The following is a 27,751-nucleotide window of genomic DNA, read 5'->3' as shown; positions in this document are numbered from 1 at the left end:
TCTGTCAAATAAATAAATAAAATCTTTAAAAAAAAAAGAATTTTGGACTTTTGGTGGCACCTGAGTGGTTCAGTTGGTTGGGTGTCTGCCTTTAGCTCAAGGTCGTGGTCTCAGGGTGCTGGGATCAAACCCCCCCAGGGTCAGGCTCCCTACTCAGCAAGGAGTCTGCTTCTTCCTTCCCCTCTGGCCCTATCCCTCAATCATGCTCTCTCTCGCTCTCTCTCAAATAAATAAATAAATAAAATCTTAAAAAATTTTTTGAAAAAAAAAAAAGAATTTTGGATTTTTTAAAAGCAGTAAGAAGTCAATAATATTTTAAGCACTGGAGAAACACAATGACATTGGCATTTTAGAAAACGCACAACGGCTGCAGAGAATGGAATGGATGGGGGCAAGAGTGGATAGAGCAGCAGCAGTTAAGAAGATGGCCTTCTGAGGGGTGCCTGGGTGGCTTGGTGGGTTAAACGTCTGCCTTCGGCTCAGGTCTGATTCCAGAGTCCTGGAATTGAGTCCCGAGTGAGGCTCCCTGCTCAGCAGGATGTCTGCTTCTCCCTCTTCCTCTGCCCCCAGCTTGTGCTCTCTCTCTCTCTCTCTCTCTCAAATAAATAACAAAATAAATAAAATCTTAAAACAAAGAAGATAGCCTTTTGGGCAATAATGTAGTAAGAAATTATGGAAACCTACAGGGATGGAGATTTGGTAATATGTTGGGTGGGGGAAGGAGATAGAGAAGAAGGACTCAGATATAATTCCCAAGTTTTCGACTTGAGTGACTGAGTAGATTGGTATATTCATCAGGACTGGGAATGTAGGAGCAAGAACAAGTTTGGGGGACAGATGTGAAGCTTGCAACATTAGACATTGAGTTTGGAGTATCTAGAAAATATCCAGGTGGAACCCCCTTTGTAGGCAGTTGGGTATGAGACTGAGAGCACTAACTCTGGTTTCTGGCTTAGATAATTAATAGATAGTTTTTCCATTTACAGATATGGCCAACAAAAGGAGAAGATAAAAGTCGTTGTCCCATTACATAAAATGAAAAATCAGGCAATGAAAATAAAACATCTGACTTCCATAAGTCAACACTTTTTTTAAATCACTTTATTTCCTTCTAGCATTTTTTTAAAATGGATATGTATATAGTAGCCTTAATAGCCACATTTTTTTTTTTTTTGAGAAGGAGCCTTCTCCAGAAGTGTTTAGGATTGAGAAAAATACTAGTTGACCCAATATCATTTTGTAAATCAGATTTTTGTACATGTCCTTAGGCTATTAAAAGATTCAAAACATAATCTAAATTGTTGGGGAAGTAACCAAGGACAACTCTAGAGCTGAAGAAATTATGGACCAGAGAATGTCAGTTTCCATATCCAGTTTATTATAGTATATACTGGATCATTAGGGGATTCTGGAGCTTTCTGTGTTCACACTACATAGCACAATTATAGGTATTCAGTCTCTTCTTTGAAGATCTTCTTTCCCAGTGTCTCTACTATAACCAATTCTCCTTCCACAGTTGAGAGCTGATTGGTGCTATTGTTCCTACCATTTTTAAAGGGTATTCTAGAACTTTAAAGCCTAGAAAACCCAAAGGAATGAAGCTCTGAGATCATGCAGTCACCCCACAATCACATTACAGCTTACTCTGCTTTTTTTTTTAAGCTAGATTTTGGGGTACCTGGGTGGTTCAATGATTAGGCCTCTGCCTTTGCCTCGGGTCCTGAGTTCGATCCAAAGGCTGGTTTCTCCAATAATGCTCTGAGGATCTACAATGTAGCAAGATGCCAAACCCGGAAGGAACTGAAACTTCAGCCTTAACAGCCTGCAGTCCCGCAGGAGGCTGCTTATCGAGTGAAGAGGAGCACCAGCTCACAGTGTGGGGTGTGGGGGAACAGATCCACAGGCACAGCTTTTCTCAGGACAAAAGGCTCACCGAGAAGCTTCTTAGCCGAGTCTGGAGGACAGCACAGCCTAGAGAAACAGAGCATAATATCAGTTTCTCAATACCAAGGAGAACCTATAGGAACACAACTTCTTAAAAATTAAGCCGTTCCGGGGCACCTGGGTGGCTCAGTTGGTTAGGTGTCTATCTTCAGCTCAGGTCATAATCCCAGGGTCCTGGGATGGAGCCCCACATCAGGCTGCCTGCTTCTCTCCCTGCTTGTGTGCTCTCTCCCTGCCACCCCCCATCAAATAAATAAAATCTTTAAAAAGAAACTTAAGCCCTTCCCTGTATTCTGACAGTCCTTTATGTTTCTCTCAATAATAGCATTTATCATATTTAGTGTAACTAACCTGGGTTTTTTTTAAACCTTCTTCTTCAGTGGACTATAACCTTTTCAAGGGTGGAAACAAGGCAATAACTGCTTATTATTCATCTCTGTGTTCCCAGTTTGTGATACAGAGTTCAGTAGTGAATGGAGCAAGCTGTCTAAGTCATATATGCTTCTGTATAATTTGTATATGAAAGGTAATTAACAGATATTACTTGATTAAATTATTCTACTGAAATGTTTCAAAGCAGATTACTCTTTTCACTTATCTCAAAGATAGTCAAGTAAAAATAAGCACAAAAATTCACCTATAAACTCACCAAGAACCACTGCTGACTTCTCAGGATGTATCTTTCTAAATATGTATATTTAAATTGGTTTCTTAAAATGGAGTCACACTGTACATATTGTACATAATGCTTTACAACTAGTTTCTTCAGTTCATCATAGATCATGTCCATCTTTCCACTACATGTCAGGTTACCTCATATTTATTGGCTATATGGTATTCCATTAAATGTGTTAATCATAGTTTATCTGCCTAATCCCTAGCTACTGGAAATTTAAGCTGTTTCTAACACTTTGCTATTTCAAAAAGTCCCTCCATGAGTATCCTTAATAGTTACATCTTTGCATACATTTTTAGTTGTTTAGTAGAACTGCTGAGTTGAAGGGCCTATATGTTTGTAAGGCCCTAACATATATACCACTAAACTGTTCTAAATAAAGGTTGTAGCAATTTATTCTCAAACCAACAAAAGAGAAGAGTTCTTGTTTCCCTGGGTGACTCTCAACAGTTTAAATAGCACTGTCCCACTGAAATCCGAATAAGGCAAGATATTCACTATTCCTTCTATAATGGAACATGTTCTTTAAAAATTTTTTTAAAGGTTTTCCTTATTTATTTGAGAGAGAGCCCAATGTGGAGCTTGATCCCAGGACCCTGAGATGATGACCTGAGCCAAAGGCCAACCCTTAACCAGCTGAGCCACCCAGGTGTCCCTAAAATGCAACATTTTCTTATCCAATGTAATAAGAAAGAAAAAACGTATTGGAAGGAGAGAGACAGAACTGGTTTTGGGATGGTGGTCACATGGCCAGCTACCAAGCAAGATGATCAACTAGAAAACAAATAAAATGAATAAAAGAATGAGGAAGCTGGACACAAAGTTGGCAATAACCACTTAGAAAAAGTAATGAAAAAGATCCCATTCATAATAGCAATAAAAACTTTACAATATCTTATATTAACCTTAAGAAGAAAAGACCTATATTGGAAAAAATTAGAAAAAGCTTTATCTATCTAAATAAAGATATATAGATACAGATATAGCTTTAGAGAATTATGTAAGACTGGAGTAATTCAGGGTGCCTGGGTGGCTCAGTGGGTTAAAGCCTCTACCTTCAGCTCCAGTCATGATCCCAGAGTCCTGGGATGGAGCCCCGCATCGGGCTCTCTGCTCAGCAGGGAGCCTGCTTCCTCCCCTCTCTCTGCCTGCTTCTCTGCTTACTTGTGATCTCTGTCTGTCAAATAAATAAATAAAATCTTAAAAAAAAAAAAGACTAGAGTAATTGAAGAGACATACCATATACTTGGACAGAAAAAATACTGTAAAGATTTCAATTCTCCCTAAATTAATAAGTTCAATGTACTTCCAATTACAATCCCAAAAGGATAGTTTTGATAAGTTGATTCTAGAGCTTTCTTAGAAAACAGCTGAAAATGTTTAAAGTAAATATCCTTTTTTTAAAGATTTTATTTATTTATTTGACAGAGAGAGAGAGATCACAAGTAGGCAGAGAGAGAGGCAGAGAGAGAGGAAGGGAAGCAGACTCCCTGCCTAGCAGAGAGCCCGATGTGGGGCTCAATCCCAGGACCCTGGGATCATGACCTGAACCGAAGGCAGAGGCTTTAACCCACTGAGCCACCCAGGTGCCCCAAAGTAAATATCCTTTAACTTAGCAACCCCACAACAGGAATTTATCAACTATACATATTATCACATACACTTACTCATCACTTATAATACCTACATACTGCTTATTATGTACACAAGGATATTCATTGTAACATTGTGGTAACAACAGAATAGAAACAATCTCAAAATTCATAAGCAAAGGACTAGTTAAATGACATATTTAGGTAAGTTAAAATTACATAGCCTATTTAAAAAATTAAGTAGACCTGTAAGTATTGATGTAGATTCTACATCATTGTAGAACAATCTCAAAAATCTAATGTTAGTGAAAAAAAGTGAAAAGCATGGTGCAGGCGTGCCTGAGTGGCTCAGTCGGTTAAGCATCTGCCTTACGCTCAGGTCATGATCCCAGGGTCCTGGGATCGATAATAAGTCAAAATAAATAAAATAAAATAATAATAAAAAAAGAAAAGCATAGTGCAGAATAGTGTTTTAGTCTGTTTCTATTTGTTAAAAAAAAGAGAAGGATGGTATGTATACATACACATATGTGTACAGACACACATACACACACACAAACTTGTATAGTCACACAATCTCTCTGACAGGCTACACAAGAAACCTAAGAGTAGTGACATCTGAAGGATTAGGGGTCAGGAGTAAGAAAGAGAGCCATTACTCACTGTATATTCTTGTATTATTTGAATTTTTCTACCATATGCACATACTGTCTTTTTTTAAACAAATATTTTATTTATTTATTTGACACAGAGAAAGAGAGAGAGAGAGAGAGACAGCAAGAGAGGGAACACAAGCAGGGGGAGGGTAAGAGGGAGAAGCAGGCTTCCTACTGAGCAGGGAGCCCAATGAGGGGCTCGATCCCAGGATCCTGGGACCATGACCTGAGCTGAAGGCAGATGCCCAGTGACTAAGCCACTCAGGCGCCCCATATACTGTCTTTTCAAGATAAATTTTTCTTACCTTTTTGAGGTCATGTTTATTGTTTTACTCACTATGTTAGCAGAATGCTAGCTTTACTCTAAATCATTACATTTTTGAATTTATTGTCTTGCATAATAAATATTTTCATTATATTAAAAAATGAAATAATAGGTATTCAGTGAAGTCTCCTTCCCAGCTAGGACACCCATCTTCACAGTTCTCTCTCACCATGGATAGCTACTATTATCAGTTTCTTATATAAATTACCAGTTTCTCTATGCCGATACAAATATAAATCCATATTCTCCTAGTCTTTTGTATTTTTTTACAAAGACAGTTTACAATTATATAAACAATTCTGCACACCTTACTATTTCCACTTAGTAACAGACCTTAGAACCAAAATCAAAAGCTACAAAAAAAAAAAACAGTCTGGACATACTGAGAATTAGTATTCTTGGGGTGCCTGGGTGGATCAGTTGGCTAAGAATCTGCTTTCAGCTCAGGTTATGGTCCTGGGATCAATCCCCGCATCAGGCACTCTGCTCAGTAAGTCTGCTTCTTCCTCTCACTCTCCCTCTGTGCAATCTCTCTCAAATAATTAAATAAAATCTTAAAAAGAAGGAAATTAATACTCTTATGCTTCAAAGGACATCACCGAGAAAGTGAACAGAGAACCCACAGAATGGGAAACAATTTTGGCAAATCATGTATCCGATAAGGGAGTAGTATCTAGAATATATTAAGAAATCTTAAAACTCAATAATAAAGAGACAATCCAGTTTAAAAATGGGCAAAGAATCTGAATAGACATTTCTCCAAAGGAGATTTACAAATGGATGACAAGCACATGAAAAAATGCTCAACATCATTAGCCACTGGAGAAGTGGAAACGAAAACCACAAGGACATACCACTTTTTATCCATTAGAATGAATATAAAAGACAGACACTGACAAGAGTTGGTGAGGATGTGGACAAACCGGAAGCCTAACAGGCTGCTGGTGGAAATGTAAAGTGGGACAGCTCTTTGGAAAAGAGTCTGGCAGTTCCTCAAAAGGTTAACATAGAGTTACAACATGACCTAGCAATTCCACTCCTAGGTATGCATCCAAGAGAAATGAAAGCAAACATCTACAGAAAAAATTGCATATGAATGTTCGTAGCAGCCTTATTCGCAAGAGGTAAAAGGCAGAAACAACTCAAATGTCCATCAATTAACACATGAATATATAAAATGTGATATATTAGGGTGCCTGGGTGGCTCCCTGGGTTGGTTAAACATCTGCCTTCAGCTTGGGTCATGACCTCAGGGTCATGGGATCAAGCCCCGAGTTGGGCTCCCTGCTCAGTGGGGAGTCTGCTTCTCCCTGTCCCTGTGCCCACACCCCCTCTGTTAGTGCTCTGCCTCTCATTTTCTCTCTTGAATAAAAAAAAAATCTTAAGGGACGCCTGGGTGGCTCAGTTGTTAAGCAGCTGCCTTCGGCTCAGGTCGTGATCCCGGCGTCCTGGGATCGAGTCCCGCATCGGGCTCCTTGCTCAGCGGGGAGCCTGCTTCTCCCTCTGCCTCTGCCTGCCATTCTCTCTGCCTGTGCTCGCTCTCTCCACCCCCCTCTCTGATAAATAAATAAAATCTTTAAAAAAAAATAAATAAATAAAAAATAAATCTTAAAAAAAAAAGAAAATGTGATATATCCACAAAATGAAATATTCAGCCATGAAATAATATCCATAAAGACATAAAGTAGATTAATGGTTGCCTAAAGCCTGGGGCTTGGGGAAAAATGGGAAGTAACAGGTGAGAGGTACAGGGTTTCTTTCTGAAGTGAGGAAAATATTCTGGAAATAGTGGTGATGGCCACACAAGTCCAAGAACATACTAAAATCCACAGAATTATGCACTTTAAATAGATGAATTTTATATGTGATTATGTCTCAGTCAATCTGTTTTAAAATAACACACCTTAGAGATCTCTCTAGATCTGTACACAGAACATCTGTATTCCTTTTTATAGCAGCACAGCATTGCACTGTATGGCTAGAGCGTTGATTTTAACCAGTTCCACATTGATGGACTTTTAGGATATTTCATCGCTTGCTGCTTTAATATTGCAATAAATAACTTTGTATCTATGTCATTTTAGGTGTGTGTCAGTACATTTGAAAGAACAAGCCTCAGGGAGACAAACCGTAAGACTCTTAATCACATGAAACAAACTGAGGGCTGCTGCGGGGTGGTGGGGTAGGAATAGGGTGGCTGGGTTATGGTCATTGGAGAGGGTATGTGCTATGGTGAGTGCTGTCAAATGTGTAAGCCTGATGATTCACAGACCTGTACACCTGAAGCAAATGATATATTATATGTTAATAAAAAAAAAAGAAAAAGCCTCAGGAATGGAATTTCTGGTTTAAGGGGTATATATACACATTTACAATCTATATAGCTAAATTTTCCTCCATAAAGATGCTGCCAATTTACATTTTGACTAGTAATTTTTTAGAATTCATGTTTCCTCTTAGGATTGCCAACAGTGTATTATCAAACTTTTGAACTTCTTTCTGCCAATCTGAAATATAAAAAGTGGTATCTCGGGGTCCATTTAATTTGCATCTCCATTATAATAAAAGAGACTGAGCATCCTTTCATAGTTCATAAATTTATATTCTTTCTTCTGTTCATTTTTCTTGTGTTTTCTTTTTATTTCAAGCTTTTATTTAAATTCCAGTTTGTTAACATATAGTATAATATTAGTTTCAAGAGAATTTAGTAATACATCATTCACATTCAATACTCAGTGTTCATCACAAGTGCCCTCCTTAATCCCCATCACCCATTTAACCCATCTCCCTGCCCACCTCCCCTCCAGCAATCCTGTTTGTTCTTCCACAATTAAGAGTCTCTTTTATAGTTTGCCTCTCTTTTTCCCCCCATGTTCATCTGTTTTACTTCTTAAATTCCACATATGAGTGAAATCATATGGTATTTTGTCTTTTTCTAACTGACTAATTTTGGTTAGCATAATACACTCCAGCTCCACCCATGTCATTGAAAATGGCAAGATTTCATTCTTTTGGATGGCTGAGTAATATTCTCATGTGTGTGTGTGTCCATGTGTATATATTCACACACATATATACACACCACATCTTCTTTATCCATTCATTGGTCAATGGACATTTGGGCTTTTTCCAAAATCTGGCTATTGTGGACATTGCTGCTATAAACATCAGGGTGCATGTGTCCCTTCAAATCACTACTTTTGTACCCTTTGGGTAAAAACCTAGTAGAGAAATTGCTGGATCACAGAATCGCTCTATTTTTAACTTTTTGAGGAACCTCCATACTATTTTTCAGAGTGGCTGCATCAGTTTGCATTCCCACCAACAGTATAAGAGGGTTCCCTTTCCCCACTTCCTTGCCAACACCTGCTGTTTCTTGTGTTGTTAATTTTAGCCATTCTGACAGGAATGAGGTATTAGCTCAGTGCAGTTTTGATTTGCATTTCTCTGATGATGAGTGGTGTTGAGCATGTTTTCATGTGCCTGTTGGCCATATGCATGTCTTCTTTGGAAAAATGTCTATTCATGTCTTCTGCCCATTTCTTAACTGGGTTATTTGTTTTTTGGGAGTTTGGTAAGCTCTTTTTTTTTAAGATTTTATTCACCCATTTATCAGAGAGAGAGAGAGAAAGCACAAGCAGGAGGAGCAGCAGGCAGAGGGAGAAGCAGGCTCCCCACTGAGCCAGGAGCCCAATGTGGGACTTGATCCCAGGACCCTGGGAGCATGACCTGAGCCAAAGGCAGCTGCCCACCTGACCGAGCCACCCATGCATCCCAGTTAAGTTCTTTATACATTTTGGATACCAACCCTTTACCAGATATGTCATTTTTAAAAATCAATCTCTAAAAGTTTATTATAAATTAAGGAAAAAATTCTTTATGATATAAACTACAACTATTTTTCCAATTTGTATACTGTCTCCCATCTTTGATTTTGGTGCTTTTTATCATGGAAGTTCTTGATTTTTTTTAACAGTTTGAGATTCACATACCATGCAGCTCACTCATTTATACTGTTCAGTGGTTTCTAGTATACTCACAGAGTTGTCCATCTACCAGAACAATCAATTTTGGAATATTTTCCTTAACCCAAGAAGGCATCATGCACTCTTTAGCCCTCCATCCCCATTTCTCTGCAACCCTCCAACTCTCAGCCCTAGGCAACCACAAATCTACTTTCTCTCTCTTGATAACTGCCTAGTCTAGACATTTCCTATAAATGGAATCATGTAAGATGTGGCCCTTTGTGTCTGGCTTTTGGATACCTGTCCTTTATTATAAAAATGATTTGCAAATGTTTCCTCTCATTCTATGAGTTGTCTTATCACTTTCTTGATATTATCATTTTGTAGCACAAAAGCTTTTTTTTTAACTTTGATGATGTCCAATTATACACGCACACATCCGATACATGTATTTTTTGCTGTTACTGTTGTTGCTTGGGTTTTTTTTTTTTTTTTTACTTCTTTTTTATACTTCTTTTTTTTTTTATTTTTGTTGCTTGGGTTTTTGATGTCATATCTAAGAGAGCTTTGCCTAACCCAAGGTCAAAAAGATTATTCCTGTTTCAACTCTTACATTTAGTTCTATGATCCATTTTGAATTCATTTCTGTGTATGGTGTAACAAAGGGAGAAGTTATTTTTTTTTATGTTGGCAAACTTAACTACCTTTCACTATATGGCTTTTGAATGTTCATAGTTAGAAAGGGTACTGCACTCCAGGATTATAAAGAAATTCTCTGATTTCCTAGGGTACATTTATGGTTCTCCTTTTTACATTTCAATTTCTGACTGCTTTTTCCTGGTGTAACAGGTGTGAAATACAGATCCAACTTTTTTTCACCCTCACTACCCAGTTGTCCATCACCATTTATTGAACAGTCCATTTTTTTCCCATTGGTGTGAGGTGCCACATTTATCATACACTCAAAAACATTTTTAAATAGTATAACAAAAATTAAAGTAAAGGACAACTGGAAGAGGTAAACACGTAAGAATAGACAAGGAAATGAGACTGTGAAAATACATGGGCCTGTGAAAAAGCATGGGCCATGCTTTTATTTTGGGTAAAAGCTCTTTGACAACTTTCTCAATTCTTTTCCATGGTTACCAATTTGTGTAGGTTTACTTACATCCTTTGCAATTAATAGTATCCATTTTCATTTTCCCAGAAAATTGCCCACCTAGGTTTTCAAATGTATTGTAAGCAAGATGTACAAAGTACTTTCTCATTATTTTTAAAAATTTCCTCATAGCTGTAGTTCTGCTTTTTCTCATTTAAAACTTTCTATTTTTATGTTTTATTCTTTTATATTCTTGATTAGATTTATATATTTTTTAATTTTCTTCTTCTAATTTATTTTTCATCTTTTAATAACATCTTCTTGCTTATTTGTCAAGTCTACCAGGCTTTTTTTGTTGGGTAGTTCATTCATTCATTTCTGGATTTTATCTAACATTAATTTTTCCCTTCAGTTTCCTTTAGGTTTATTACTTTTTTCTAGATCACTGACTTGACAACTCGGCAAACTTAACTACCTCAACAGCTCAATTCATTTACTTTTTTTTAAAAGATTTTATTTATTTATTTGACAGACAGAGATCACAAGTAGGCAGAGATGCAGGCAGAGAGAGAGAGAGGGGGAAGCAGGCTTCCCACTGAGCAGAGAGCCCGATGCAGGGCTCGATCCCAGGACCCCGAGATCATGACCTGAGCCGAAGGCAGAGGCTGTAACCCACTGAGCCACCCAGGTGCCCCTCAATTCATTTACTTTTAATTCTCACTTATTTCATCCAAGTATATCACCCCTACTTCATATCCACCTATGTTGCTCAAATATTGCAAATTGTATTGCTTATGTAAAAGGGAGAGAGAGGGAGGGAGGGAGGAAGAGAGAGACAGAGAAAAGGGAAAAAACTTTTCAAAATTCAAAAGAATTGACCAGGGTCAGAACTGGAGTGAAGCAAGAGGCATTCACCTTGGGTGCAAAATTTAAGAGGGTGTCAAAAAATTCAATAATCAAAACAAATAATATATTTTAATGCAACATTTTAGAAAATAAAATTGGAAAAAACCTGCAGACAGACTCCCTGCTTTTTTTTTATTGGAACCAGGACCAGGATTAGAGTAAGGTGAGTGAGACAGGGTTTAGCAAGCACAGGAGTGGATCTTGCTTTTTTTTTTTAAAGATCTTAATGTGTTTTTCATCATGGATTTCTTGGGACTAATTTTGACTTTTGAAAGTGATGTATTATAAGTATATCTTAATTACCAAGATTTTGTGCACCCTCTCACTAAATTTTCCACCCAAAGTAAGTGGCTTTACTTGCCTTACTCAGGACTTGGCCCCACAACTAACTGTTGATGTAGTATAATGACTTCCTTCTGTCTCTCAGGAAAAAATAATTTAAAAAAGAAGTCAATCGGGGGTGCCTGAGTGGCTCAGTCATTAAGCATCTGTCTTAGGCTTAGGTCATGATCCCAGGGTCCTGGGATCAAGTCCTGCATAGGGCTCCATGCTCGTGGGGAGTCTGCTTCTCCCTCTCCTCTCTCTCCATCTGTCCCCCCTTCTCGTGCTCTCTCTCCATAAATAAAATCTCTAAAAATATTTTTAAAATATAATTAAAAAAGAAGTCAAGACTCACTCAATGATATTCCTTGTGGCTTCACCATGGGGCTTGCAGGAAACAAAAATCAGTGTGTGGATAGCCCTGCAGTTTCGAATGGCTCGAACCACCTGATAGTCTGAAGGAAGAAACACATTGCTATTACTATAACTATTTTTGTTTTGTTTTGAAGATTTTGTTTATTTGAGACAGAGAGGGTGACAGAATGAGTACAAGTGGGGGCGGGGAGGGGCAGAGGGAGAAGCAGGCTCCCCACTAAACAGAGAGCCCCACATGGGGCTCCATCCCAGGACCCTGGGATCATGACCCGAGCCAAAGGTAGACACTTAACAAATGGAATCACCCAGGTGCCCCGCTATTAATGTAATTAAACTATCATGGTCCGGGTTATCAGAAACTACCACCTGGCTAGCACCTAGGATTGGTTAGGAATAGAGAAGTAGGTTCAGAGCCAGCCCACTTGGAGCCCCTTTAGCACTGTATGGGAGAGTAAGGGACTAAAGACGGTGGACACCATAAGAACACCCAACTAGCTGTGTTAACAGGAAAGCTACCCATTCTTACGCAGTCCTGCCCGAGCTGGGTTCACCACAGCAATGACCTGCCCATCTTCCTTTGATTTTAGTAGCTGTGGTAAAATCTTCTCTGCTCGACCAGTGTGGAATTCACAGTTGGTGATGCCTATAGAAGAGAGGTCCACATGACAGAATTCAAAACTCAAGCCCAACAGTGAGGGAAGGGGTGGGGGGGGGGTGTTTCAGCTTTACAGAAATGTACAGGAGCCAGGGCTCTGCCATCTTCCCTTTGGGTCTGGCACACCTCTGAATAACAAGGAAAAAAACCCACTTTGGACCTGCCTCATTGTTGCTAACACACTTTCTTTTCCAGTATCTTAGTAGGCCTTTCAGCTTGAGATACTAGAACATGGTATTTTAAAGCTTAGCAACTTGTAGCATGTAAGTACCTATACCAAGAAGAAAACCTTGACTTTTACTCAAGTGCTCTTTCTGCCAAATTAGAGAATTTCAGAGCCTCAAGGGTTGTCTGGAGGTAGGGTAGAGGAAACAAGGAGACCTGTTTTCTACATCAGAGTTTGGCATATGATTTTGTTCAAAGAAAAGGTTCTGTTGCTAATAGTTGTTTGAAATCTACTGTATTATGTTATAATGCCTCATGAGTCTAATGTCATGAAGGCTCTTCTATGTTCCCAAAGTTTTGCTAAGTTCTCCTCCTATCATGTAGGCCTGTTCATTGCCTCAGGCTCTTCTTCTGGACAGAAGAAAAAAAGGGGGGTGGAGATTAGCTATTGGGACCTCTTTTAGAAAACCATTAGGACCCAACTCTAATCACTCCAAGACACCCACCCTCCCTCCCTCTGCACAGGTCATGGATACAGCCAATACCCTTGCCCACACAATCCTTTACACAGCACAGAAACAACTGCAGCTCTTCATTTTGTCTCCAGAATGTGAGCAATGTACCATTGAAGGCTGCAGTCCACCTGGCATCCTCTACTGCCTGCTCCACCAACTCAATCCCAAGGATCTGGGAGGCATACTGAGCCAGAGACAAACCAATCACACCTGAGGAAGTAAGAGGATAAGAGGAGGGTATTTTAGGATTTGTTTCTTTTATTTATTTGTGAGATAGAGAGAGAGAGAGAGAGCACACAAGTAGGGGGAGCAGCAGACAGAGGGAGAGGGAGAAGCAGGCTTCCCACCAAGCAAGGAGCCCAATGCAGGACTTGATCCCAGGACCATGAGATCACAAACTGAGCCAAAGGCAGATGCTTCGCTGACTGAACCCCCCCCTCCCCCGATGTCCCTATTTGAGGATTTTAAACCAGTGATGGTGTGTCTGCACCATCACCATCGCCTCCCCACCTGGGCCCTGGCTGCTGGGTGGATGGCAGCTAAGCAGCATGTAGATTCTGCCCTGAGCTGTCACTTGCCGGTTCCACAGCAGATATCAAGGAGAATGGTGTTAGAGTTCACTCTGCTCAGCTCCCCCACTGTCCTATACAGCACCTCTGCACCAGCAGTGTTAATCTGGAAAAAGGCATCTGGAGAGATGCGGATCTTCAAGCCCAGGAGATCTTCAAATAGGTGGGGTTCCCCAAACAGGAGTTGATAGGGGGACTGCTGATGGCTGCAACGTGTCACAGTGCTGGAAAAGAATCCTTTTTAAAGATGTTACTTATTCATTTGAGAGGGAGAGCACAAGCAGGGGGCAAAGGGAGAAGGAGAAGCAGACGTCCCGCTGAGCAGGGAGCCCGATGCGGGGTTTGATACCAGTACCCGGGGACTACAACCTGAGCCGAAAACAGCCGCTTAACCAACCGGGCCACCCAGGCTCCCCTGGAAAAGAATTTTTTAAAAAGCATTTTGGAATAGCAGGCCGTTCCCTCTCTAGTGGTTTGGGGGGTGGGCAGCATCTCAGTGCAAAGATGCAGCCTCCATGGCATGGCCCTGAGAGGTCTGGAGGAATTCCCTCTCAGAGGATAGAAGTATATGCAGATGCCCTCTCATCTAAATCCAGCCTGGCTTCCGGGACCTGACTGGTGTACAAGAGCTGGGATCAGTTAGTCCAGTTCCTCCACAGTCAGAAGCCCTCCCCTCAGTAAGCCACAACTCAGAATATGGCAAGCCATCCTGCTTGCTGTCTGGCTACCCCAGGTTTACCTTTCCTGGAAGTAAAGTGATGTCAAGTCGCAGACAGCTCCTGGCCCAGTGGTGAAAAACTTCTTTATAGCCTCCTTCTGAACCCCAAGCTCCTCCTGCTCAGATCACAAAATCAGAGGAGTCAAGCAAAGACTCATCTCAGACAAATTTTCTCTCCAAGCTCTACAGTAATTAGCTCTGCAGTAGTCAAACAAGAAGGCACATTTCTCAAGTCCTATTATAAATAACACAACATAAAGCAAGGTTCTGTATGACAGAAAAAAAAAACCCACAAAAAACGATATTTTCCCATCTTGGCAGAGACACTGCTTTGCTTATCAGCTTTTGACAAATCCTATACAGTAGACATAGTGCTTTCTCTAGTTTAAGCCTCCTTAATAGTTTTCTAAAGAAAGTGTGAGAGTCATCCCTATTGTAAACAAGGAGCTAAACTAAGCTTTTGTCTCATTATAAAGAAGCAATAACTTTTCAATTTCCTTTATACCTCTCTACTTCAAATATCTCAACCACCCACCCAAACACCACCTCAAAGAAAAGAAAGAGGGCATGGAAGGGAATGATCATGGTAACTAAATTCTTTCTTTGGATTCCAAACATTTTCAAATTTTTGAAATTTTGAAATTTGAAATTTTGAGCCTAAACATTAGCTTGACACAGGATATACCACAATAAACTATGTCGGAGTTCTAGAGTTAAAAGGCCATGAATTATATTTTGGGGATAAATACCCAGTAGTGTGATTACTGGATCATAGGATATTTCTATTTTTAACTTTTTGAGGAACCTCCACACTGTCCATACTGTTTTCCACACTGGCCATACCAGTTTGTATTCTTACCAACATTGCAGTACCCTTTTCTCCACATCCTTGTCAACACTTATAGTTTCTTGTATTTTTAGTTTTAGTCATTCTGACAGGTATGAGGTGATTATCTCATTGTGGTTTTCACTTGTATTGATGAGTGATATTGAGCATTTTTTCACGTGTCTGCTAGCCATCTGTATGTCTTCTTTAGAGATACATCCATTCATGTCTTCTGCCAATTTTTTAATTCAAGAATGCTAATTCAAAGGGATACATGCACCCTGATGTTTATAGCAGTATTATTTACTATAGCCCAATTACAGAAGCAGCCCAAGTGTCCGTCAATGGATGAATGGATGAAGAAGAGGTGGGGTGTGTGTGTGTGTGTGTGTGTGTGTGCGCGCGCGCGCGCGCGCGCGCGATGGAGTACTATTCAGCCATCAAAAAAGAATGAAATCTTGCCATTTGCAACAATATGGATGGAGCTAGACAGTATAAATGCTAAGTGAAATAAATCTGTAGGAGAAAGACAAATCACATATGATTTCACTCATATGTGGCATTTAAGAAACAAAACAAATGAGCAAAGGGAAAAAAGAGAGAGAGACAAACCAAGAAAACACTCTTAACTCTAGAGAACAATCTGATGGTTACCACAGGGGAGGTGGGTAAGAGGACAGGTGAAATAGGTGATGGGGATTAAGGAGTACAGTTGTGATGAGCACTGGTGGTATGTATGGAATTGTCGAATCACTGTATTGTACACCTGAACCTAATATAACACTGTATGTTAACTACACTGGAATTAAATAAATGAATGAATGAATGGTTTTTTTGACATATGTAAATTAAACTTACTAATATATTTTATTGTTATCTCACCAGTACTTATTGAATCTCCCATTAAATTAACATTGTATATTTTCCTGTAGTTCTCTCAGCTATTAGGTGTATGTAATTTTAAATTGTTTTATTTTCCTTTTAAATTGAACCTTCTAGTCTTCTTTTTTTTATCTCTAGTAATACCTGCTGCCTTAGAATCTACTTTGATATTAACAGTTCTGTTTAAACAAATATGCATATTTGCATATGCATAAAATATGCATAAAAATAAAAGGCCAGGGATGGTGTCAACTATACTCAATTTTTTTAATTACAAAAAAAAAAAAAAGGTCAGAAATCAATGACGTGGGTTTATACCTCAGCTTGGCTATTCACTGGCTCTTCAACCTTGGGTACTTCATTTTTTTAAAAATATCTTATTCATTTATTAGACAGACACACAGAGAGAAAGCACAAGCAGAGGATGCTGCAGAAACAGAAGGAGAAAAGGCTCCCTGCTGAGCAGGGAGCCCCACATGGGGCTTGACCTGAGCCAAAGGCAGATGCTTAATGGACTGAGCCACCCAGGTGCCCCAAACTTGGGTACTTCTATGCCTCCATTTGCTCATCTAAATGAGGATGACAATACTTTTCCTTCTCTTGCCTACTTTACAAATGGGTTGAGATGATCACATTAAGTATAGGAATACTTTAACATAGGAATGTTTGAAAGCCCTAAGTGAATTACAAATGTAAAGTATTATTTGAGTTATGAAATTCTGACTATATTCTCCTCTCTTTAATTGGCTTTTAGAGTCAGTAGAATACCTACCAACTTCCACTTGCAAAGTTCTTTTGAAAATACTTGGGAGTCCTTACCTGATAATTAACTTGGTAACCTCACCTCAGTCTGTGGTTTCATTATGCCAGCGGTGCCATTAAAGAGTATCCTCGCTATCTGCTCCTCTTCACTCACTACTCCTCTTCCCAACCCACACATATAGTCTGTGGATGTGTAGTTTCTGCTGTCTGACCTGAAACTTCCCAAACCAACTGTAGGATAGTGTAAATAAGCTATCCCTTACCATTCTGTGAGTCTCACCTGTTTTAATTCCTGGGGATGGAAAGTGATGATGGCCATTGTGTGCCCTTGGCTATTGGTGCGCACTATGAGCTCACGCCAGTACCCACCTTCATGAAACAGAAGGCAGGGTTCCAATGGGGACTGCCGAAGGAATACTTCATAATACTAGGAAGAAAACAGTATTGTTACACAGACAAATCTAACAAGTTTCACAGCTGATTATTCCTGCTGAGTGATTATTATAGGCTAAATGCAACCAGCCCATGTGTATGTTGAAGCCTTACCCACTGTATCTCAGAACATGACCATATTTGGAGATAAGGTCTTTAAAGAGGTGCTTAAATTAAAATGAGGCCCTAATACAACTGACCGGTGTCCTTTTAAGAAAGAGAAAATTGGGACATACACAGAGACACCAGGGATGCCCAAAGAGATGAAAGATCATGTGAAATCACAGAAGATGGCCACCTACAAGCCAGGAGGCAGGCCTCAGAAGAAACTTCTATCTAGGACTTCTAGCCTTCAGAACTGTGAGAAAATACCTTTCTGTTGGTTAAGCCACACAGTCTGTGGTCCTTTGTTATGTACCTGGCAGACTGATACACATTTTGGTACCAAGAAGTGGCATGCTATTGTAAAAAATATCTAAACCTATGGAAGTGGCTTTGAAACTGGGAATGGGTAAAGGCTGGAAGCCTTTTGAGGTGCATGCTGGAAAAAGCCTAGATTGTCTTGAAGAGACTATGGGTAGGAATATAGATATTAGAGGTGATCTGGTGAGATCTCAGGAAGAAATGACAAGCATGCTATTGGAAACTTGACCAAAGTTGATTGTTATAAAGTGAAAAAGAACTTGGACGAATGGTGTCCTAGTGTTGGGTGGAAGGTAATAATTCTAAGTGCTGAACATGGATATTTAGCTAAGGAGATTTCTAAGCAGTGTTGACGGTGTGGCCCGGTTTCTGCTTACTGCTCATAGCAAAATGTATAGAGAGGAGAAAAATACATTGAAGAAGGAATTTTTTTAAAAGATTTTTATTGGGACGCCTGGGTGGCTCAGTTGGTTAAGCCGCTGCCTTCGGCTCAGGTCATGATTCCAAGGTCCTGGGATCGAGTCCCACATCGGGCTCCTTGCTTGGCGGGGAGCCTGCTTCTCTCGCTGCCTCTGCCTGCCTCTCTGCCTGCTTGTGTGTACTCTCTCTATCTCTGGCAAATAAATAAAATCTTTTAAAAAAAAAAGATTTTTATTTATTTATTTATTTATTTGATAGACAGAAATCACAAGTAGGCAGAGAGGCAGGCAGAGAGAGAGGGGGAAGCAGGCTCCCCGCTGAGTAGAGAGCCTGATGTGGGGCTCAATCCCAGGACCCTGAGATCATGACCTGAGCTGAAGGCAGAGGCTTAACCCACTGAGCCACCCAGGTGCCCCTGAAGAAGGAATTATTAAGGGATGCCTGGTTGGCTCAGTTGGTTAAGTCGCTGTCTTCAGCTCAGGTCATGATCCCAGGGTCCTGGGATGGAGTCCCGCATCAGGCTCCTTGTCCAGCAGGGAGCCTGCTTCTGAAGAAGAAGGAGAAGAAGAAGAAGGAGGTGAAGGAGGTGAAGGAGAAGGAGAAGAAGGAGAAAGGAGAAAGGAGAAGGAGAAGGAGAAGAAGAAGAAGGAGGAGGAGGAGGAGAAGAAGGAGAAAGGAGAAGGAGAAGGAGGAGGAGGAGAAGGAGAAGAAGAAGAAGAAGAAAAAGGAGGTGAAGGAGGTGAAGGAGAAGAAGGAGAAAGGAGAAAGGAGAAGGAGAAGAAGAAGAAGAAGAAGAAGAAGAAGAAGAAGAAAAAGAAGAAATAATTATTAAGCAAAAATGAACCAGAACTTGAAGATTTGGAAAAATCTCAGCTTATCCATATAATATGAAGCCTGTTCCGCAGGCAAAACTGAGGTTAAGGCTGGACAATCTTTTTTTTTTTTTTTTTAAGGCTGGACAGCCTTTTGATAAAGACATTACAGGTGTGACTCATGGATCCAATCAGCCATCTCAGCAGAACCCAAGAATACAGAGAAGTCTGACCAACAGAAACTGCTAGCTTAGACTAAAGCAGACATAAGGTATAATGAGGACAGGCATAAGATATAATGAAGGAAGGCTATCAGACTTCTGGGATTCCACTAGACAGGACAATAGACCTATCTGACTGCCAACAGGTGTTATCACTCAAGAAAAAAGAATGACCCCCAAGGCAATTCAGAGATCAGGAGGGCTGAGGCTGATGCTGTGCCCAGAGGGGACAGGCCCCAGGACAGCAAGGCTGTATCCTCACTTTCAGTGGGCCAGACTGCCAATGTCCAGGGCCTGAAGCATCAGCCTGACACATCAACGCACCAGTAGACCAAAGGACAAAGCATCAAGCCAAAAATTCTAATTGAGCCTTAAAATCTAAAGGAATTTGCACTGCTAGATTTCAAACTTGCTTGGAACCTATAATATCTCTCATCTTTCCAATTTCTCCCTTTTGGAATGGGAATGACCACCCTCTTGTCTATCCTACCTTTGTATTTTGGAAGCTGATAACTTGTATGGTTTAACATGTTCACAGCTGAAAAGATTTTTAAAGATTTTATTTATTTCAGAGAGAGAGAGAGAGAGCGAAAGAGAGAGCATGAACAGTGGGCAGGGCAGACAGAGAAGAAGCAGGCTCCCCACTGAGCAGACAGCCCAACGAGGGGCTCAGTCCCAGGACCCTGAGATCATGACCTGAGCCGAAGGCAGACACTTAACCGAATGAGCCACCCAAGTGCCCTTGAAGGTTTTTGCCTTAGGATGAATTATACCTTGAGTCTCATCCACATTTGATTTAGATGATATTCAGATAAGGCTTGGGATTGAGGGTTGATGTTGTAATGGGTTAAAAATCTGGGGCTGGGGGTGCCTGGATGGCTCAGGTCATGATTCCAGGGTCCTGGGATTGAGCCCTGCATTGGGCTCTCTGCTCAGCAGAGAGCCTGCTTCTTCCCCTCCCCTCTCTCTCTGCCTGCCTCTCGGCCTACTTGTGATCTATGTCTGTCAAATAAATAAATAGAGTCTTTAAAAAAATCTGGGGCTGATCAAAAGAAATGAAATCTTGCCATTTGCAACAATGTGGATGGAACTAGAGTGTATTATGGTGAGCGAAATAAGTCAATCAGAGAAAGACAATTATCATATGATCTCTCTGATATGAGGAATTTGAGGGAGGGTTGTGGGGGGTAGGGAAAGAAAAAATGAAACAAAATGGGATCGAGAGACAAACCATAAGATACTCTTAATCTCACAAAACAAACTGAGAGTTGCTAGGGGGTGGGGGTAGGGATACAGTGGCTGGGTTATGGACATTGGGGAAGGTATTGCTATAGTGAGTGCTGCAAAATGTGTAAGACTGATGATTCACAGACCTGTAGCCCTGGGGCAAATAAATACATTATATGTTAATTTAAAAAATTAAAAATATAAAAAATCTGGGACTGTTAGAGAGACCTGCCTGGCACATGACTCTTAATCTTGGGGTCATGAGTTCAAGCCCTATGTTGGGTGTAGAGCTTAAAAAATTAGGAGCTGTTGGGAAGGGGTGAAGGTCTTTTGCATATAAGAAGAGCATAAATTTGGAGGGTCCAAAGGATAGAGAGTTATAGGCTGAATTGTGTCCCCCTAAAATTCATATGTAGGAAGTCCTAATCTCCAACACCTCAGAATGTGATTATGTTTAGAAATAGGGCCTTTAAAGAGGTGATTAAGTTAAAAAGAGGTAGTTAGGGGGTGCCTGGGTGGCTCAGTCATTGAGTGTCTGCCTTCGACTCGGGTCATGATCTCGGGTCCTGGGATCGAGCCCTGCATCGGGCTCCCTGCTCAGTGGGAAGCCTGCTTCTCCCTCTCCCACTCCCCCTGCTTAAAAAAAAAAGAGGTAGTTCAGATGGACCCTAATCTAATCTGACTGTTGTCCTTACAGGAAGAGGAAATTTGGACACAAAGTCACCAGGTATGCAGGTGTAAACAGAGAAAAAAGACTGTGTGTAGAGACATAGTGAGAAAGTGGCCATGTGCAGGGCAAGGCAAGAAGCCCAGAAGGATCCAAACCTGGTGACACCCTAATCTTAGACTTCCAGCCTCCAGACTTTGAGGAAATAAATTTCTGTTGTTTAAGCTGCCAAGTCTGTGGCATTTCGTTATGGCAGCTCTACCAAACTAATACAGTGGTGTAAGAAACGTGATCCCTGCCCTGCGACCTTACAGAGGAATATTACCCATTGTATTCCAAACACTAAGTTCCATGAAGGCTTAGAGCTGTAGCCTTAGTGTGGCACACAGTAGGTGCTCAATAATTGTTATTCAAAGAAAGTATGACTGAATGAACAGGAAAGGTGTTTCTATGGAGAGTCTCAATTTATTCTATATAGAGTATGAATCACAATAATCTTCTATTTCTGTGAATTCTTCCTGGAAGCAATTCCTAATATAGCACTAGGTTGCCATGATTCCACTCTTACTTATAACTACCTGATAGAAACCCATCATTTCTATATTCCGTCAGATAACCAGGTACCAACTACACCACGGCTTATCTGGATGCTTCATTTCCTCCTTGTGAGTACAAGTCAGAGGCAATCCTGATTTAGTGGTCGGGAGAGCAAAAATCCTTAAAGCTAAACTTTTTCAAACACAAGCCAGTTGCTATCACAACAAGACACATGTGTTCTAGTTCCACTGTATTTTCAAATATAGCCCAAGTGATACATGGAAGGAGGAGTTATACCAAAAAAATAATGCTGCCTGAGAGGGTAAAATCAATTAAGGCTGCACTTAATCACTTTTGCTATGCTGTCACATACATGCAATAGAGGACACGCTTAACTACACTGAACATATTTTTCAAATTTTGAGGTTGGTGACTTGAAAAAAGACTGGTTCATCTGTTTGTTACTGGCTGGTTAGAAAGCAATGCTTTCTGGAAGCAAGATTCAAAGGTCACTGGGTCCTGGAAGGATGGGAAATTGAAAAACTGAATCTGACCTAAAAGATAATGGTAAATAGATGGGAAATACAACTCCGCCACTGTATGAACTGAGACCTTGGTTTCTTCATTTATAAAATGGAGACTGAAACTCCAATTCCTGTATGGCAATCCCAAGGAATAAAGAATGAGAGGGACTTCTGGTTAAAATAACAGAATAATCCTCATGGAAATCCTACTAAAATGGGGTTGCCTGGGTGGCCCAGTCAGTTAAGTGTCCGACTTTTGACTGTGGCTCAGGTCATCATCCCAGGTCGTGAGATCGAGCCCCGCATTGGGCTCCATATTGGGCAGGAAGCCCGCTTAAGATTCTCTCTCTCCCTCTCCCTTAGCCCCTCCCTGTCCCTGCATGCAAGTGTGCTCACTCGCTCTCTCCTAAAGAAATCCTACTAAAATGAAATAAAAGAATAAAAAAGACAAAAGCCTATTTAAGCTCATTACTTACCAATTCTCCCTTCTCTTTCTCCTGCACCATCATTTTCCTGCCATCATGTTCCTATAGAACATCTCCATAAATATATAAGCATGCTCTTACTCTTCCACATTTAACAAAGAAGGGGAACTTCCTGACCCCACTTTCCCTACCAGTCACTGTTACATTTCGCTGTTCATCTTTGCAGAAAAACTCAAAAGAACCGTATATATTCACTGCCTCCCACTCCTCTCCTTCTGTTCACCCACTAGAATCGGGTCCCCACCACTCCACCAAAATGGTTCATGTTAAGGTCACCAATGATGTCCTTGTTATACAATTCAACATCCATCCATCCCACCACTACCATCACTGCTCTACATCATCTCTCACTTGGATTACTGCAACAGCCTCCCAACTGGTCTCTCCTTGTTTCGATCCTTTCCTCCAATAATCCATACACAACACAACAGCCACAGTGATTCTATAAAACCTAAATCATATCATGACATAACCCCCACACCAACAAAACCTCCCATGGCTCAGAATAAAAGTCAAAGTCCTTACAATGACCACCCCGGGGCACTACATAACCTTGCCTTCATTCACCATCTCACCCCATGTCCAACACTTCTGGGCCTACTTTCAGTTCCTCTAAAAAGCCTGTCATGTTCCTACCTTAGGATGGGTTTTCTCTTTTTCCAGAAAGCTCCTCCCTCAGACCTCTACATAGCCCACACCCTTTCAGCCTCTAAGTTTTAAATGCAAGGTTTCCCATCCTCAGCGCTACTGACATTTTGGGTTGTCTGATTCTTTGTTGTGAGGAGCTGTCCCATGTGCTGGAGGACGTTTAACAGCATCTCTGGCCTCTACCCACTAGATGTCAGTAGCAATGCCCAATCATCCCCTAGTGATAAAAACCAAAAATGTCTCTAGAAAATGCCAAATGTCCTATGCAAGGTAAAACTGCCCCTCCCCGGTTGAGAGCCACTGCTTTATTCAAATATTGTCTTCTTCATGAACCCTACCCTTGACCCCATCTAAAATTACAACCCATGCTCGCTTCAGGAGTATATATACTAGGATTGGAATGATATTGAGATTAGCATCGCCCCTGTGCAAGAAGGACACACAAATTCATGAAGCATTCCATATTTTTATCATCACAAAGGATAAACACTGAATAGAATCAAGATTTAATGCTCTACCTCTTCTCTAAATAAGCTTACTTAGTATTTTTAAGTTCTAGAACAACAACAAAATTACAAGCTATGCTTCCGCTAACCCTAGCATTTCTTATACTCCTGATACTGCTGTACTTTTCCCATGGCACTTGTCTTAATCTGGCTGGGCCCCTATAACAAAAATAATGCAAACTGGGTGGTTTATAAACAAGAGAAACTTATGTCTCACAGTTCTGGAGGCTGGGAAGTCCAAGATCAAGACGCTGGCAGATGCAATATCTTACAAGAATCTGTTTCCTCACATTCCCTGCATATTTTCAGACCACAATGGTTTGAAACTTGAACTCAATCACAAGAAGAAATTTGGAAAGAACTCAAATACATGGAGGTTAAAGAGAATCCTACTAAAGAATGAATGGGTCAACCAGGAAATTAAAGAAGAGATTTTTTAAATGTGTGGAAACAAATGAAAATGAAAACACAACTGTTCAAAACCCTTGGGATGCAGTAAAGGCGGTCCTAAGAGGGAAGTATATAGCAATACATGACTTTCTCAAGAAACAAGAAAGGTCTCAAGTACACAGCCTAACCTTACACCTAAAGGAGTTAGAAAAAGAACAGCAAATGAAGTCCAAACCCAGCAGGAGAAGAGAACTTCTAAAGATCAGAACAGAAATCAATGAAATAGAAACCAAAACAACAGTAGCACAGATCAGCAAAAGTAGAAGCTAGTTCTTTGAAATAACTGATAAGATCAATAAACCCCTGGCCAAACTTACCAAAAGAAGAGAGAAAGGACCCAGATTAATAAAATCATGAATTAAAGAGTAGAGATCACGACCAACACCAAGGAAATACAATTATAAGAACATATTATGAAGAACTATATGCCTAGAAATTAGACAATCTGGAAGAAATGGATTCATTCCTAGAAACATATAAACTACAAAACTAAGACAGGATGAAATAGAAAACCTGAAAAGGCCAATAACCAGCAAGGAAACTGAAGCAGCAATCAAAAAACTCCCAACAAATCAGAGTCCAGAGCCCGATGGCTTCCCAGGGGAATTCTACCAAACATTTAAAGAAGAATTAATACCTATTCTTCTGAAGCTGTTTCAAAAACTAGAAAGGGAAGGAAAACTTCCCAACTCTATGAGGCCAGCATCACCTTGATCCTAAAACCAAAGTCCCCACCAAAAAGGAGAATTGCAGACCAATATCCCTGATGAACATGGATGCAAAAATTATCACCAAGATACTAGCCAACAGGATCCAACAGTACATTAAAAGGATTATTCATCAGGACCAAGTGGGATTTATTCCTGGGATGTAAGAGTGGTTCAACAACAGCAAATCAATGTGATACATCACATTAATAAAAGAAAGGACAAGAACCATATGATCCTCTGAAAAGATGCAGAAAAAGCATTTGACAAAATACAGCATCTCTTCTTGATTAAAACTCTCCAGCATGTAGGGATAGAGGGAACAAACCTCAATATCATAAAAGCCATAAACAAAAAGCCCACAGCAAATATCATTCTCAATGGAGAAAAACCGAGAGCTATTCCTCTAAGGTCAGGAACACAACAAGAATGTCCACTCTCACCACTATGACCCAATATAGTACTAGAAGTCCTAGCTTCAGACAACAAAAGAAATTAAAGACATCCAAACCAGGAAAGAAGAAGTCAAACTCTCACTCTTGGCAGACGACATGATATTTTATGTAGAAAACCCAAAAGACTCCACCCCAAAATTGCTGGAAGTCATATAGCAATTCAGGAACGTAGAAGGATATAAAATCAATGCAAAGAAATCAGTTGCATTTCTATACACTAAAAATGAGACAGAAGAAAAAAATCAAGGAATTGATCCTATTTATAATTCTACCCAAAACCACAAGATACCTAGAAATAAACCTAACCAAAGAGGCAAAGGATCTGTACTCAGAAAACTATAGAACACTTATGAAAGAAATTGAGGAAGACACAAAGAAATGGAAAAATATTCCATGCTCATGGATTGGAAGAACAAATATTATTTAAATGTCTATGCAACATAGAGCAATCTACACATTCAATACAATCCCTATCAAAATATCATCAACTTTTTTCACAGAGCTAGAATAAATAATCCTAAAATTTGTTTGGAACCATAAAAGACCCCAAACAGCCAAAGAAATGTTGAAAAAGAAAACCAAAGCTGGTGGCATCACAACTCTGGACTTCAAGCTGTATTACAAAGCTGTAATCATCAAGACAGTACTGTACAGGCACAACAACAGACACATAAATCAATGGAACAGAACAGAGAACTCAGAAATGGACTCTCAACTCTATGGTCAACTAACCTTCAACAAAGCAAGAAAGAATGTCCAATAGAAAAAAGTCTCTTCAAAAATATGGTGTTGGGGAAAATTAGACAGCCATAAGCAGAAGAACAAAACTGGACCATTTCCTTACACCATACACAAAAATAGAGTCAAAACGGATGAAAGACCTATATGTGAGAGAAGAATCTATCAAAACCTAAAGGAGAATACAGGCAACAACAACCTCTTTGACCTCAGTCACAGCAACTTCCTGCTAGACACATCTCCAAAGGCAAGGGAAACAAAGGCAAAAATGAACTACTGGGACTTCATCAAGATAAAAAGTTTTTGGCCAGCAAAGGAAACAGTCAACAAAACCAAAAGACAACAACGGGAGATATTCGCAAATGACTTATCAGATAAAGGATGAGTATCCAAAATCTATAAAGAACTTATCAAACTCAACACCCAAAGAACAAATAATCCAATCAAGAAATGGGCAGAAGACATGAACAGACATTTCTGCAAAGAAAATACAAATCAAAGCCACAATGAGATACCACCTCACACCAGTCAGAATGGCTACAATTAACAAGTCAGGAAACAACAGATGCTGGCGAGGATGTGGAGAAAGGGGAACCTTCCTACACTGCTGATGGGAATGCAAGCTGGTGTAGCCACTCTGGAAAACAGTATGGAGGTTCCTCAAAAAGTTGAAAACAGAGCTACCCTATGATCCAGCAACTATACCACTAGGTATTTACACCAAAGAAACAAATGTAGTGATCCAAAGGGGCACCTGCACCCCAATGTTTATAGTAGCAATGTCCACCATACCTAAACTATGGAAAGAGCCCAGATGTCCATCAACAGATGAATGGAAAAAGAAGAAGATATGGGGTGTGCGTGCGTGCGTGTGTAATGGAATAGTACTCAGTCATCAAAAAGAAAGAAATATTGCCATTTGTGACAATGTGGATGGAACTAGAGGGTATAATGCTAAGTGAAATAAGTCAATCAGAGAAAGACAATTACCATATGATCTCATTCATGTGTGGAAATTAAGAAACAAAACAGAGGAACATAGGGGAAGGGAGAAACAAAAGATAAAATCAGGGAAGGAGACAAACCATAAAAGACTCTAAATCATAGGAAACAAACTTAGGGTTGCTGGAGGGGAGGGGAGAGAGGTGGGGGGATAGGGTAACTAGGTGATGGACATTAAGGAGGGTACATGATATAATGAGCACTGGGTGCTATGTAAGACTGAAGAATCACTGAACTCTACCACTGAAACTAATATTACACTATATGTTAATTAATGGAATTAAAAATTAAAAAATAGAAAATAGGGGTGCCTCAGTGGCTCAGTTGTTTAAGCATCTGCCTTCGGCTCAGGTCCTGAGATGGAGCCTCACATCGAGCTTCCTGCTCTGCAGGAGCCTCCTTCTCCCTCTCCCTGCCACTCCCCTGTTCGTACTGGCTCTCTCTGTGTCAAATAAATAAATAAAATCTTTTAAAAAATTTTAAAGTAAAAAAATAAAAATAAACCTGTTTCCTCACTAATGACTGTCTTTTCACATAACCTCCCAT

The 27,751-nt window shown here is 40.1% G+C and overlaps 1 protein-coding gene and 1 non-coding gene across 5 annotated transcripts in view; one reads left to right on the top strand and one right to left on the bottom strand.

Annotated features, from left to right (window-relative positions):
• Nucleotides 1-274: 274 nt before the first annotated feature.
• Nucleotides 275-27,751, bottom strand: part of TRMT2B (tRNA methyltransferase 2 homolog B) — a 55,274-nt gene continuing 27,797 nt past the window's right edge. Inside the window, exons 8-14 of one of the 4 annotated variants that reach the window (XM_059385158.1) lie at nt 17,232-17,378; nt 14,503-14,597; nt 13,773-13,987; nt 13,303-13,404; nt 12,386-12,502; nt 11,840-11,939; nt 275-1,971 (exon numbers count right to left, since the gene is read on the bottom strand). In XM_059385158.1, coding sequence (XP_059241141.1) covers nt 1,845-1,971; nt 11,840-11,939; nt 12,386-12,502; nt 13,303-13,404; nt 13,773-13,987; nt 14,503-14,597; nt 17,232-17,378 — 903 coding nt within the window. In that variant the 3' untranslated portion in view covers nt 275-1,844. Of the gene's footprint in view, nt 1,972-11,839; nt 11,940-12,375; nt 12,503-13,302; nt 13,405-13,772; nt 13,988-14,502; nt 14,598-17,231; nt 17,379-27,751 lie in introns of all 4 variants that reach the window. The other 3 variants (XM_059385157.1, XM_059385159.1, XM_059385160.1) reach the window with 3 other exon arrangements.
• On the top strand, nt 23,713-23,816 carry LOC132007925 (U6 spliceosomal RNA). The gene has a single exon (XR_009401478.1). It is a non-coding gene; the product is annotated as a U6 spliceosomal RNA (small nuclear RNA).

The sequence above is a fragment of the Mustela nigripes genome, chromosome X (assembly GCF_022355385.1).
Source record: "Mustela nigripes isolate SB6536 chromosome X, MUSNIG.SB6536, whole genome shotgun sequence".
Lineage (NCBI taxonomy): Eukaryota > Metazoa > Chordata > Mammalia > Carnivora > Mustelidae > Mustela > Mustela nigripes.
This window is presented reverse-complemented; position numbering and strand designations above follow the sequence as displayed.